Here is a 13874-nt window from a genome sequence, read left to right on the forward strand (position 1 = left end):
AAACCCCAAAACAACAAAAAACAAAACCAAAAATATTCATGAATATTATGAATGCAAAGACTGAGAAAAAATGGGTAGAAAAGTGTACCCAAATTGGAGCCCAGAGAATTAACCTAAAATCAATCTATTTCTGACTGATCAAACCAAAAAGAGAAGACACAAGCAGGAAAAGAGTTAAAATAAAATCTTTAGGCTTGAGTCTACAACCTGTCTCATGAAGGTACACTCTTGCCCTCATCAGTGCCAGAAAGTGAAGAAGCCAGTGTAAATCCTCCCTCATGCAGGAGTTAGCAAGTATAGCCAAGTTATATATACAGCAGGGACACATTTCTCTCATGCTTAGTGATATGTTACTATAATCCTGGATAATTTAAGCTAATCAACTGTCCTTTTTTTAAGAAAATCACTTATTTGAGCTGAAACATGTATTGGTTTATTATTTAATTCAGAAGACAAGTTGAAGCTAATTCATTACGTTACTTTATGTTACTAACTCATTATGTTACTTTATAGGGTCTGAGATGTTGCTGGTGATCAATAAACTGTGATCTCAAGCTCATGGAAGGGTCAGTATAGAAGGATTTTGGGAAATTGTACTTGTGAAAGTGAATTTTTGAAAAATAAAAATTGCAACATGGGGATTCAATAAACATCATCACATGGTTTTAATTAGCTGAAGTTCCCTAGTAAACTGTCATGGCATGATATATGAGAAAACAATTATTACAACCAAATCAATGAATGCTTTTTTAAAGACAAATTAAAATGTTTTTGTGCATATATTGACAGTCTAGAAAATTGCCTGAAAAATAAATATTGTGTATGTGTGCTTGTTTTACCTTACAACCCTTAGCATTAGTCCTGTGACTTTAATATTCTAATGATATTAGAATCCTCTGGATTATGGAATTCTAATTATGAAGAAAAGAATTATGCTGGCAAAATATTGTCCGGAAAACCCCAGTTAGGATGTAATTATAAGTTGAAATCACAAGTTCAAAGTAATTGAAATGCATGGATGTGAGGACCCAGTTATGAAAACATATAAATGCTTTCACTGACTGCTACAATGAATATTTTGTATCAGTGGAATTTAGGTTATACTGTCTGCAAGCAGTATATCTGCTCTGTTTATGAACCATGTATACATTGATGTATTGACGACTTGCAGCTTATGACATATTTCTAGTAACAATGGGCCAGAAATACATTTTTTAGTGAAGTTATTGATAAAACAGTCACGTGTTGCAATGCCTTCAATACATACCGGGAAAGAAATTACCGGTCTCCATTCTTTCCTGCTTTTGTATGTTAATCTTTTCGTACATAATAATTTGTTTGTTAATACCACAACAGAGAGGCTAGTTTTATATTATTGCAAAAGGAAGATACATTACAATTTCTATATTTTAGGCATGAGAATACATTACTTGCACAGCTGACTTTTCCAGAGCTGTTTACCTTCATTTTGTCAACAAGTATCATTTACACACACACACACACTCATAACTATGAGAAATCTAACAGCTTCTGTACGGAATTTAATTAAATATTTACAGAGTTATTTCAGTACATCTCAAGACAGCATCATAGGAACTCTAGTGACAGGGAAATCCTCAACCTTTTTGACATGACATCCCAATAGGAGGATGTGAATACTCAGGATGTGAATACTGTGGGGAAAATACTCCCCAATTTCAAACACCTCCATAATGTTTAATACAGTTGTTCAGAAAGAATACTATTTGTAGAAAATACAGTGCAGTATGAATTAATTGCATATTTGGGGGTTACCCTTATATTTTATTGTCCTGGAAAACTTTGACAGTTTCATTTGTTGAGGAGGGCGCATGTGGTAAAACAAGCAGATTTTTCATTGTGCGGGTTTTGTGTTGATTGAAGAAAGCTGTGGAAAAAGCCAATTAGCAACAGGTTTTGAATACTGACAGCCTTATTAACCAGTTAAATATGGAATACACATCTGGACTACACAGGTCAAAAATCGAAAGAATTCTGGGAAAATCTCTTTTCTTCTGGCCTTGGAACAGGGGCCAGTGGGGGTGGCCCCACTCTGCTGCAGGGCCCCCGGGCCTGGCAGCCTAGCCAGACCCTGCTGCTGTAGCAGTCCTGGCTGGATCGAACCTGGCAGCTCCTGGGCACAGTGGGAGGAGGAGAGAATGCCTTGCTGGATCGGACCTGAGTGGCTGCTAACATTCTGCTGCTACGTCACCCTCCCCCTGACAACATGGCCCTGAGAGGCCTAGCCAGGCCAGGCAGCCCCTTCCCTTCCCTTCCCTTCCCTTCCCTTCCCTTCCCTTCCCCTTCCCCTTCCCCTTCCCCTTCCCCTTCCCCTTACCCTTACCCTTACCCTTACCCTTACCCTTACCCTTACCCTTCCCTTCCCCTGAATCCAGCATGACATTCTGAAGAATCCTCCACTGTAGACAGCTCTGGCCACCACAACCAAGTATCCAACTGGGAGAAGGCCCATCCATGCAGAGTGGACAGCTTGTGTTCAGCTGGGGCCCCTGGGATCCTGGCACAGCCCCGGCATAGCCTGATTTTACCACCTTTGGCCACTGCCTAGAAGAATCATCATTCCCTCTGCAGGCTGTTAACTCTTTCCTTGACAAATGAAACTTGCTAAACATTAAATCCTCTTTGACTGAGAGAAAAGACAGTGGAGATATGTAGAGAGACAATATGAAGACATCAAAGTCAGTGAAGGAATAATTACATCTTAGATGGAAGAGATGAGAAGATGCCTTGGTTTTAGGCTGAAAGTCTTTTGTGAGTTGTGGTAATGGACCGTGATATACTAGAATATCCCTTTAAATTGTGAAAAAAAAAATGTATTGGGAGGATGATAACCTTCAGTGTGCAGATATAAGCAAAGGTATTTGTGATGGACTAAGTAAATATGGAAGTAGCTGTGATCTTTTGAGAAGCTTGAACAGAGAGAGAGATGAGACGAAAATGAGGATCTGCCCCTAGAAAGAGAAAATATCTCTGTTCCAGGGATGAAGAAAAAAACCTTTGTTTTGGAGCCATTAATCTTTAAAATGATACCCCATGAGTATGCATGACCCATATTGCAGCAATGGGAGGCTGTGTAATATGGGAGGGATGTCACAACTGCAGATCCCCAAGGTTGATGCTTTTGTAAGAATTAAAGGCCACAAGAACACTGTTCTTCTCTTGTGAGAAGTTTCCATGGTAAACCAAAAGAGACTTCTCTCTCTAAATGAACTGATGAAAGACATTTTATAAGCGGTAAACTGACTCAGAGCTCCAAGTTTTGTCTCTATATGTTGTCTGTGAGAAAGAAAAGAAGTTTTTGGGAGAGAGGAGATGTGTTTTGAAGGTTTTATTCTGATTCTTATTAATTTTTTTCTCTCTTGTAATTTTGATAATAAACCTGTTTTTAAACCCTTTTAAGTTTTGAGCCTGCTTTGCTTTTCTCCTAATCCTATCACACAGCAGTAAAAGAGTAAATAATTCTAGTAGATACTCAAACCACTACATCAATAATTAAAAAATGAAGGTGATAGAAATAATTTTGTTCTAACAATATAAAAATTATAAAAAAACATAAAAAACTGAGGTGTAGATTTTAAAGGTATTGTCAACTGCCAAGGACTAGACAAAAAATATCATGCTAGAAAAGTCAGTTGGCCATTCACTACTTTTCTAAGATGCATTGTATGTTATCATCTGCATTGACTCATTGACATTTATCTGGCGATACAGATTTGCATTGTTTTTGCTTCTCATCTTTCTTTAAGAAGTAGACTTGAGAGCTCGCAGATCCAAACATGACACATACAATTTTGGCATTTCGTGTAAATAAGCAGTACAAAACAGACTGCATGCATTCAGCCTCTTTAATATTTTTTTAATGGTTTTAATAAATTTGTTCACTCCATTTTGAATGTAATCACTGCCCTGCATATAGTATATACAAAGTAGTTCTAATAACAAATGATCAAATGGCAAAGAATAACACCAAGGATGCAGTCATTTGAGAACTCCTCACCTCAGGGAGGAACTTCAACCCACAGTAATGAAACCCACAGAGCCAAACTGCTGGTATCAATATGTCAGGAAACTGACCAAAGCTAAAATGAGATCTGTTGCAGCATAACCACATGCTGCAAAGATGGAAGTTGCAAGCAGAACATCTGCTAGAAAACAAAGGCTTCTAAATATCTTATAAGAGGTCCTCCTTTTCTGTAATAGTCTTCAGGCCCTGTGGAGGTCAGTGCACCTCCTAAACCAGAGTACATGATGATCCCTTGGAGGGATGTTACCTGAATGAGACAAATCCCTTTATGTAAGGGTGAGGAAAAGAAGTCTTCTCCCAGAGTTCTTTCTTGATACACAAATGTACCCCAGTGTACACACTACTTCTACAGTTGGCTTGTTGACCTCCCTGCCCCTTTTCCCCCTATATGTCACTTCTCTAGAATATTCTCCCTTCCTCAAGGCCCCATTGGTCCTCACTTGGTGCAACCCTCCACCCCTGTTTCCCCATTGGCTGTCCTTGAACCTTACCCCTCCTCTGCACCACTTTCTCTCTCACCCATTGGACCTCCCTCTCAACTCTGCCCCTGCTGCCCCATATATAAACCTTGGGCCCTCACATGTGCCTTGTCTTTGTCTCTGGACACCTTCATGTGTGGCTGGAATAAACCTTGTCCGTGGAACTCCATGTAAAGAGCCTTCCTGCTCCTTTACTGTTGAGGGATTACACCTATCCTGTGTATGTGTGAAGGCCTGTGAGAGTGTGTGCCTGTGACACCGTGGGACTCATTCACTCGGGATGCTTCTGGAAGGTTGCACCCAGCCACTTCCACCCACTGCAACAAGACCCAAGTCACTTATCTACACATATATATTCCATTTCAACTCTGCCCCAGTTGCCCAGGCTCCTAAGTCCCATCTTCTTCGCAGAACCTTTTCTACAACTTTTCTCCACAGGCCTGCCCCATGAGAGCCTTGTTTTACCTGCTGTGTCCAGGGAAAACAGCAGGGAGCTGATTGCAGCACTGCTGCTCTCACCAAGCCACAAAAGGCAGGCTCAGATTGCCTGTGCCCAGCACCACAGGAGGGGACAGGCTAGGGGATGAGACACAGCTCATCCCTATCAACAGAATGGACAAAAAAACACACCGCAAAACTCTTCTTCATTCTTCTGTCACTCTGATTGTAAGCAAACAGTATCCTCTTTGGATGGCTAGAGGACAGTCATTTGTATAAAAGAACTAAAGACAGAAAGAGGGAAAGGCTGTAATAGATAGCATTTTCACTGGAATTTTTTGAATTTTCCAGATCAGATTTTACCTCACCATTGCAAAGGTTCGTATGTGAAAATGTTGCCATACAGTTGTATCATCTGCACTTCATTTTACCTGTATCATTTCAGCAAGACTCCAGTTCTCTATCTGTGGGATGGTTTTGTGGTTTTGCTTTATATTAGATTAGTTCATTTGGATATCTTCTTATATATGAGAACCAAATTTGTCCCTTATTATTTTTTACAGTGCAGTCCTTCTCTTTAGTGATTTATTTACTAACTGAATAAGAAAACAATCATCTAAAAAGTAAAGTTACAACATTAATTAAATTCTTAATTGATACATTTAATTTTAATTTAAATAACTGTATTTGTCTTCAAGATGAACCTATTTTTATATAAGCTTCTGTCTTGACAAATACATATTTAGTCTTACTTTAAGCAAATCATTTAATAGCAAAAAGACAGAATGAAGATTTCACTTACCAAGCCATCCTGATCCAGAATTGGGTATACACATGTCTGTTTCAGCACTGGGCAACACAAATCCAACTACAAACACTTCAACGCCATCAGCCATCAGAGCCATTCCTAACACAAAGAAGAGGGCCCACTGGAAACGACCATGCCCACATTCTTGTATTATCAATTCATATTGCTGTGCTAGCTCTTCTTCATCAGCTTTCCTCTCTGTTTCCAGTTCATGACGATCCTTGTATTCATCACGCATAGACTGACCTAAGGCCACCATGTCATTCTTACCCTGCCCCATGTTGGGGATTCCCTGATACTCCCCTTCATAAATTTCATCATCTTCATCATGTCCTTCAGTTGCTTCACTTGATCCTTCATCATCATTAGCTTCTACACCGTAATTTCCTCCTTGGCCATAGTAATCGTCGTCATCTTCCTCATCCTGGAATCTATTGTAGGACCTCTGTGTGTAGCCATCCTGGGCTTTGTCAACTGCTTTATTCACTTTTTTCACTGCTTGCCTCTTCACCTCTTTAGCAATATCTTTGGCCCCTTTCACTAGTGAAGTCCTGTCTTTGTATGTGTCCTCCATCCTGTATGAAAGAAGGACTGCTGTTAAGCTGCAAAGGCACCTGCCAAATATTGTTTGGAATGTCTATTGCGTATTGGACATCAGTGGAAAAAGCCCAGGTACAAGTGAAGCTGTAATATTCAACCTGTAAAATATAAGAGAAAAAAAGTTTATAGTTCATTATTTTTAGATGCTCCTTCACACTGATACAGAATCATCCCAATCTTAATTTAAGTATTGGACAAAAGAATACAGGGTTTTGAATATAAAAGCTTGTATTTTCTTCAGAGATACAAATACCACAGATTACAAGGAAAATATGGTGAAGGTAATTTTAATATCTCTATCAAACTTCAGAATTTAATTTTTTACTCTCTAGTCTCAGATACCAGATTTTGTTCTGAAAGTAACCAAGAAATTCCATGCATCATACAACATATTTAGTATGCCTCTTCTTACAAAACAGGGCTACAAATACTAACCTTTCTCTCAGAGTTACCATGAAGTACCTCTCTAGCCTCCTGTTTAACACAAATCCTGTAGGAAGTTAGTATTCCTCCAATAAGCACCAGTGTCTCAAAGGTGACTGAATTTGGCCAGTGCATTTGCAGTGCATTCACACTGAGTCTTAGCAATATGAAATCCCATCCTAAAAATTTCAGTGCAGGGAGCTGTATGGGCAGAAGTGGTGGCACTTTGACATTTGGAGATTCCAAATACCTGAGTCGTGAGCAGACACATTCCTTTCTTCCCTATCCATACTCACAGTAGGGGGAGAGTGTATGTTATCAGCTAATGCATCTCCGAGTGTGTTAGTCCAGCATGAGTTCTCCCTAACTGAGCTGAGTGAAAGCACTAAGGTTTTTTCCCCCAGCTCTTCTCCCTGCTCCCCTGCTGTATCTTTCCATCTTCTGCAGCCCCAAGGTCACAAATGCAGACATAATGAGTCAAGAGCAGTTTGCTTATTAGACTAAGAACTACCCATTCCCTTCTTCTCCATGCAGTTTCCAGGCATATCTGTGAGACAACTTGCTCACCACACATTTGCACTATCACTAGGGGCAGGAGAAAGAAATGGCAGCAGCATGCAAGCATACAGGAGGAAGAAATGCAGGATCATTCTTTGGCAACAGTCTGTAGTTAGAAGAGCTAAATTCAATTACAAAATTGCACCATTACTCATGTGTCTAAAGTTAAGGGAATCTGTGTGTGTGTGTGTCTGTGTGTGTGTGTGTGTGTGAATCTGGACACTGTAACAGATTGTAGAAGCCTCCCCTCTGGGAGAAAGCAGGCTACAATTTTTTAGCAATGCTTCTAAGAAAACACTGTCTGCTTCCAGCTTGGGGAAAAGGTTATTTTTAACCATGATCATTTTAATGATCTATTTTCCAGCATTACCTCAGAAAAACTGCAGTAATACAACTAAGGAGGCAGTGAGACATGATGCAGGAGTAAAAATAGATGGAAATTTCTGAAGCTAATCTTATTACCCTTTCTAAAGCAGTGTGAACTACCCTCAGAGCTTTATGGGAGAAGACCAAGAAATGGCTTTGAGAAGTTGTGTTCTTTACTCATTCTCTTGTATATACTGTCTCCAAAGGTATACTCCAGACATGAGTTTTAGGACTGATAGTCTTTTGAGGCAATGGAAAAACTACAGACTGCATTAGATAAACTAAGGATGTGATGTACTTCTGATACAAGAAAATTAAGCCTACAATTGCACAGACATGACTTAAGAAGCTAAAAGATATTTCCCTAGCTTTTTAATAATAGAAATTCACCTACAGTAAAAAAGTCTTTATTTTTAGTATCCTTCTCTAGATTAATTTCATACACTTAGAATGTTTCTCAAAGAAATCAGATGTGATGGCACTATTCAACTATTAATGGGAGCTGAAGCATTTACTGGAAGAAAAATGCAACCTTAAAAAAGCCCTGATGTAATATTTATCACTGCAAACTGTAGCCTGACTTTAGGTACATGATGATCCTTTTAAGTAGGTCATCCTGGTGAATCTTTTATGCCAAGGCAGTCTCTCTAATTACAGCTTTTCAGTTTTCAAGGTGCTCTGTAGAAGTTATCTTTGTTACTGAAGTTACCTTTGTGTGCTGAATTAGGTATCTGATCCTTACCTGTGTATGTCTACAGTATCTACTACCTGTTACTGAACATGCAATGCATCAAAACATTCACTGGATCTGCTTTCTACAAATACTTTCAAGAACTTTATGAACTCCTAACAGATAGTTCTCTGGGTGCTAATGAGTACAGTGTGTTCCTAGATTACAGATAATTTGACAGTTAAACATTTAACCAAAATCTGAATTCCTCTAATTCTTAGACTGATATTTGTTTCTTTTTGTTTTTCCAGTAAGGGTTTTCAGTTGTCAAACTCCCTATTACTACAGGGTGTGTATGTGTGTGTATATGTATATATATATATATATATCTCAAAGAAAGCAGGAGTTTAGGAATACCAAATGAACACAGAGTCTAAGAGCCAGCTCTGATAAAGCCATGTTTTCTGCAGTACACCTAACCCATGAGTTCAACAGACTCAAAAAAGAAATATTTGCAGACTTGTAAGTAACTGAACTTACCCTGCAGTTTGTAGCAAATCAGATACATCAACAAGCAATTTCACCTGTTCAAACTCATTAAGAGCAAACTCTAAAAAATCATGCAGATAGAATAAAATTTCTGTCTGGGCAGAAATCAGAAATGTTTCTCTATATTGCTTAAGTTTCCAAGCAAAATGCTTAATCTGAACACTGTTTTTTTAAACAGCTTTGCTTTTTCAATGAACTGAAATCTGTGCCTTAAGGTGATAAGTACAAAGAGGAAGAATTTACAGCCCATGCATGATAGCTTCCCACCCTTTCAATTATGTTGGACTGATTACTACAAGTAAGTAACTGGAAAGTCTGAAAGAGTGAGGATTAATGACTACCTGAGTAGCATAAAGCAGCAAAAGCAGAGATAGTAGTCTAGCTATATATTCTTCTTCATACCAGTCAATTCATCTAACATGTTTGCTGACTTTCACTAAACCAAACACCACATTCTTATTCAATTCCTTCAACTAAAACAAAACAAAACAAAACAGCCAGGAAACAGAAATATTCCTTCAGGAAACACCTACAAAAACATTTTGTAAAAATACTCAAAGATGCATGCACAAAATAAAAATCAAATTGTTCTTTTGCTCAAATATATATTCCAATATTTATTGTTTTCCATTCTGTTAAATTCACATATCTCAGAATATTTAGCATTCTGTATAGATAGTGCTGCATCTGAAATAAAGGTTGGACATTACAAACTAAATCAGTGAGTCCCATAAAGATATAAATCTTTGACAAATAGAAAACTCATTCCCACAAAGACCTAATCCTTGTTTAACATAATCTGTGGGAAGACTCACTGGGTACTACAAAAAGTAATATTGACTATATGCACATAAGATAATAAAGTCTTCAGAACAGATCTGGAAGTCACACTCAAATTTCCCATATGTGCATTTCCCATGCTCTTAGGAATGCTGTACAGCATCTTTTCTGCTTTTCTCTTGAATCTGTAATGCCTTTCCAAAGGAAAAAAATAGTAAAGCTAATGTATAATCAAAGTTATTTGCTTTTTAAATTCGTATTTTTCTTGACATTTTGATTCTGTTTTTCTACTTTTTTTTTAATTATCAAAGATGGATACAGGTGGTTTGTGTTTTCCAAGTTTATTCATTGCTAGAAATTAGCCATCATGTGAAGACAGAATCTTTGGTTAGATTAAAACTACTTCCAATTTTACTACCTTGTAAATTATTTTATTTCCCAGGTTAAAAATAGGCACCTGAACTATGTTAATTCACAAACACAAGATGCTATTGTCTTGCAAGCATTCTCAGTAATTAAGAAAATAAAACAACCCACACTTGAATTCACCAAGATACCTGCAAACTTCCTCCTCATCTCTTCATGTGCAAAGACTTTAGTTTATTTTTCCAGGGTAGTATTTACTTTATTAGGTCATATAAGTATATACTTCATTAGGTAGTATTCTTTATTAGGTCATATCAGTATGACCTAATAAAGAATAGATCCCTCAATGCAGTGTATTTATGTAAAATAAATAAGAGCTGGCATCAAAGCTGGTGTGAAGCAGATTTATTTTGGGTAATGTTAGCAGATTAAAAGATAAGTTTCCTCATTTTAAGCAAATTTTCTGTCTCTCATGTTGAGAGTCACATACCCAGGCTGCACTCCTCCAGCTCAAGCTGCAGTAGACAGAACTGTGTATAATACTGTAAGGCTGCAGTGCCACTGCCAGTGGCAGTCGCCAACACTCTCCCTGTTCGGATGGTATTTTCACCACTTGTCTTGTACCAGCACTTGTCACTGCATCCTCTCTGCAGACACCACACACATGTGCAAGATGATCGTGGGCATTCATTTATCTGGTACACATCAACAATCCTGAACTCAGCAGAAACAGGGTCTTCATGGTACACTGAAATCTCTTTTCTTTTTCCTATTTCATTACTTACCTTCCTCATTAAACCAACAGAGATAACCGTTTCTGCACCATATGCTCTACTTGCCCAGTTCCTTTTAAAATATTTAACTAATTTACCTAATTAGAACAAAGCAGGTGGAATTGCTTTTAGTTTGTTCTTACTTGAAATTTGAAAATCTTCATCAGAAAAATGAACTATTTGCCTGAAAGCAAAATGTATGTGGACATACACTTTTAACAAAAAAATACTGCCTTTAACTACCTCTGAGAGCCTTAAAGTATCACCAAAAAGAAATAATTCTAATTATTCTTTCCTTACAGTGCTTTTGACCACAGGCCTAATTCTTCCCTGCTTACAGCTGGATATATAAGCAATGAAACCAGGATCAGCAAAAGCTCTCCTTTAAGCAAGAAAAACTGGAAATATAACAATATGATGAAATCAGACCACCTAAGACAATGGAATCATAAACCCAAGACAAAAGTAATAGTTTGGTGAAAATCAGGAAATCTTAACTGAATAATTGGTGACAAAAATTCAGTAATATCGTAAAAAACACATTCTCCAAGAAAGGCAGAGTGGAAAATTATGGGTACAAATTTCGCAGGTGGGACATTCTTTGCTTTACACTTCCACTATGTTAGTCCCCCATGCATTACTTCTATGCTCTAAATATCTTTCAAATAATATCCTGAAGAGGGGTGATACAATGTTGGCAACTTTTGTGAGCACCTACCCACAGTGGAGTGGTCCTTTCCTTGATTTTTTTATTTAATCAAAAGCTTGCTTTCCTAGGAAAAGGTGACTGAACAAAGCATACGATATGCTTTGAGATGTCTTGCTGTCTTTCCCACAGTACAATGCTGACAGAGATTAACATATACCAAGAAAACTTTATTAATCCATTGTTTTTAGGGGTTTTGTTTGGTTTTTTGGTGAGGTTTTTTGGTTTTTTGGGGGGGGGGTGGGGGTTGGGGTTTTTTTGGGTTTTTCTGTTTTTTGGTGTTTTGGGGTTTTTTTGGTTTTTTTGTTTGTTTTTTTTTTTTTTTAATCTAATGCTTGTTAGTTGCTTTCTCTTACTGTACATAAACATCAGAGTTTTGATTGCTTTTGTCAGTTTTGCAATCAATCTGATCGCTATTTGGCTACTTCAAGTTTCCACATATTTTTACTTGGCAAACACTAAAAAAAAAAAAAATCATTCTCATTAAAGATAAGGTGGGATCATCTAAATGTTTTTCCAACATTTTGCTGTACCCTACTATACTTCCTATGGTATGCTTTGAACACCCTACTCTGCTTCCTGTGCACTTCTTCACTGAAGAAGTGCTCCCTTCTTCAAAAAGTCACTTTGCTTTTCACTCAAAGCACAGATTATTTCCAGGTGTTGAGTGGTGGTTAATACAAGTTGAATGCATCAATTTGTTCAACCAGAATTGACAAGAATCACACCTCATCCAGCCTGAATGACATAAGCTAAGTCTCATCAGTAGAAGTTAATGAGATTTTATACTGTACCCATGTTACCTGAATGACTACCCAAATCTTAGGAAAGTTGAAATTTTATTATTTTAAAAAATTTCCTTTTAACCAAACATTTTCAAACATTTCTCTGCACTTTTAGGGCTGCCTCAGAAGTAGAAAAATATTGTAAAAGAAAATGGTTCCCTCTGAAACCAAGGGCTATCTCCCGTCTCATACCTACTTCTCCTAAAAATTCACTTTCATCATCGGTGCTTCAAATATATTTTGTAATTTTCAGTTGTCAGAATCACAGTGGAAAGCATCATCCTGAATTTCAGTTCCTCCCCAGTAATGAGAGAACAGCACAAATCAGTTGGACAAGCAAGTTTTCATTGATCAGTGTGAGCAATTAAAAAAACCCAACAACCCTCTACCAAAAGCACACCAAATAGCAATTTCTGTCTTATATCTGCCATTGTCATGTTTGCTCCTGTATAGGACATAGACAAGTCTTCTCTGAAGGTAAAGGCCCACCAGCAGTCTTGAATCATTTGAGATCAAATGAATGCAGAAAAAATTCCACTCACAAGGAAGAAGAGGGAAACCTGGGGATACATATATATTAAAGAAACATATTTTAAAAGCATCAAGATTGAAGTTCTGAGAACAATAGCCAAGGAATCCTATTCTGGAAGTAAAATAAGAAAATAATGCACTGTGGAAATTCTCCAGGGAATAAAATCTGCAACTGCAACAGGACAAGGCTCAACCACTGAAGCAGCCATTTCTGAAATTGCTTTGCACAAATCTGTGATGTGCAGCTACTGTGAAACAGCAACTGTACAAACACTAGACTGAAAGATGCACAGAATAGCAATGGAGCTTAGGGAAAACTTGGGAAGGTTGAAGGATGTCTTGTAGCAGGAGCAAGCTGTATTACAAGCTGGAATTACATGTCTTTCCTTTCTTTCTGAAATAAAAGAGGAAAGCATTCTTTATATTTTAGGAGTAAACACAGGGTCACAGTCTTAGATCGCAGTGGGAAGAACTTTCTGAAAGCATTTAGCTTTTCGTTCTGCTGACTTTCTGCTGGGGCACATCACTCCTGTGCCTGCAGATGAGAGTCTAAAGACTCTTCTCAGTTCTGCCAGTTCTGTCTTTATCTGATGGTGGTCTATATTGGCCTCCTCATGGGGGATCAGCTGCTGTGCTCAATAAACCCCAGTAAGACAGTAGTGGTTACTCAGCATAATGTTAAAAGGTACTTGAACATCCCAGTTTTCTCATCCATACTATCTTCCAGTCACTTTGCTATTCACTCAAAGCACATACTATTTTTGCTTTAACATCTGTTACTTTTTATTATTTGTAACAGGATATGAAAAATTGGCAGAAAAAAATCCTTTTTTAGAATTCCTCAGGTCTCATTTCCATTGCTGCATTTTTAGGATGGTGGTTGCTGAACTTTACACTTCAATTTTGTTTTTCTATTTCACAAGCTTGACACTAGACTGATGTTGGATCTAAGAATCCCAAGCATTCATGTTGACCTCTT

The 13874-nt window shown here is 37.8% G+C and overlaps 1 protein-coding gene across 1 annotated transcript in view; it reads right to left on the reverse strand.

Annotated features, from left to right (window-relative positions):
* SV2C (synaptic vesicle glycoprotein 2C) overlaps positions 1–6448 on the reverse strand; it is an 83802-nt gene extending 77354 nt beyond the window's left edge. Inside the window, exon 1 of the mRNA XM_066339785.1 lies at positions 5783–6448. Within this exon, the coding sequence (XP_066195882.1) occupies positions 5783–6362 (580 nt within the window). The 5' untranslated portion in view covers positions 6363–6448. The remainder of the gene's footprint in view (positions 1–5782) is intronic.
* Between the last annotated feature and the right edge of the window lie 7426 nt (positions 6449–13874).

Source organism: Sylvia atricapilla, chromosome Z (genome assembly GCF_009819655.1).
Source record: "Sylvia atricapilla isolate bSylAtr1 chromosome Z, bSylAtr1.pri, whole genome shotgun sequence".
Taxonomy (NCBI): Eukaryota; Metazoa; Chordata; class Aves; order Passeriformes; family Sylviidae; genus Sylvia; species Sylvia atricapilla.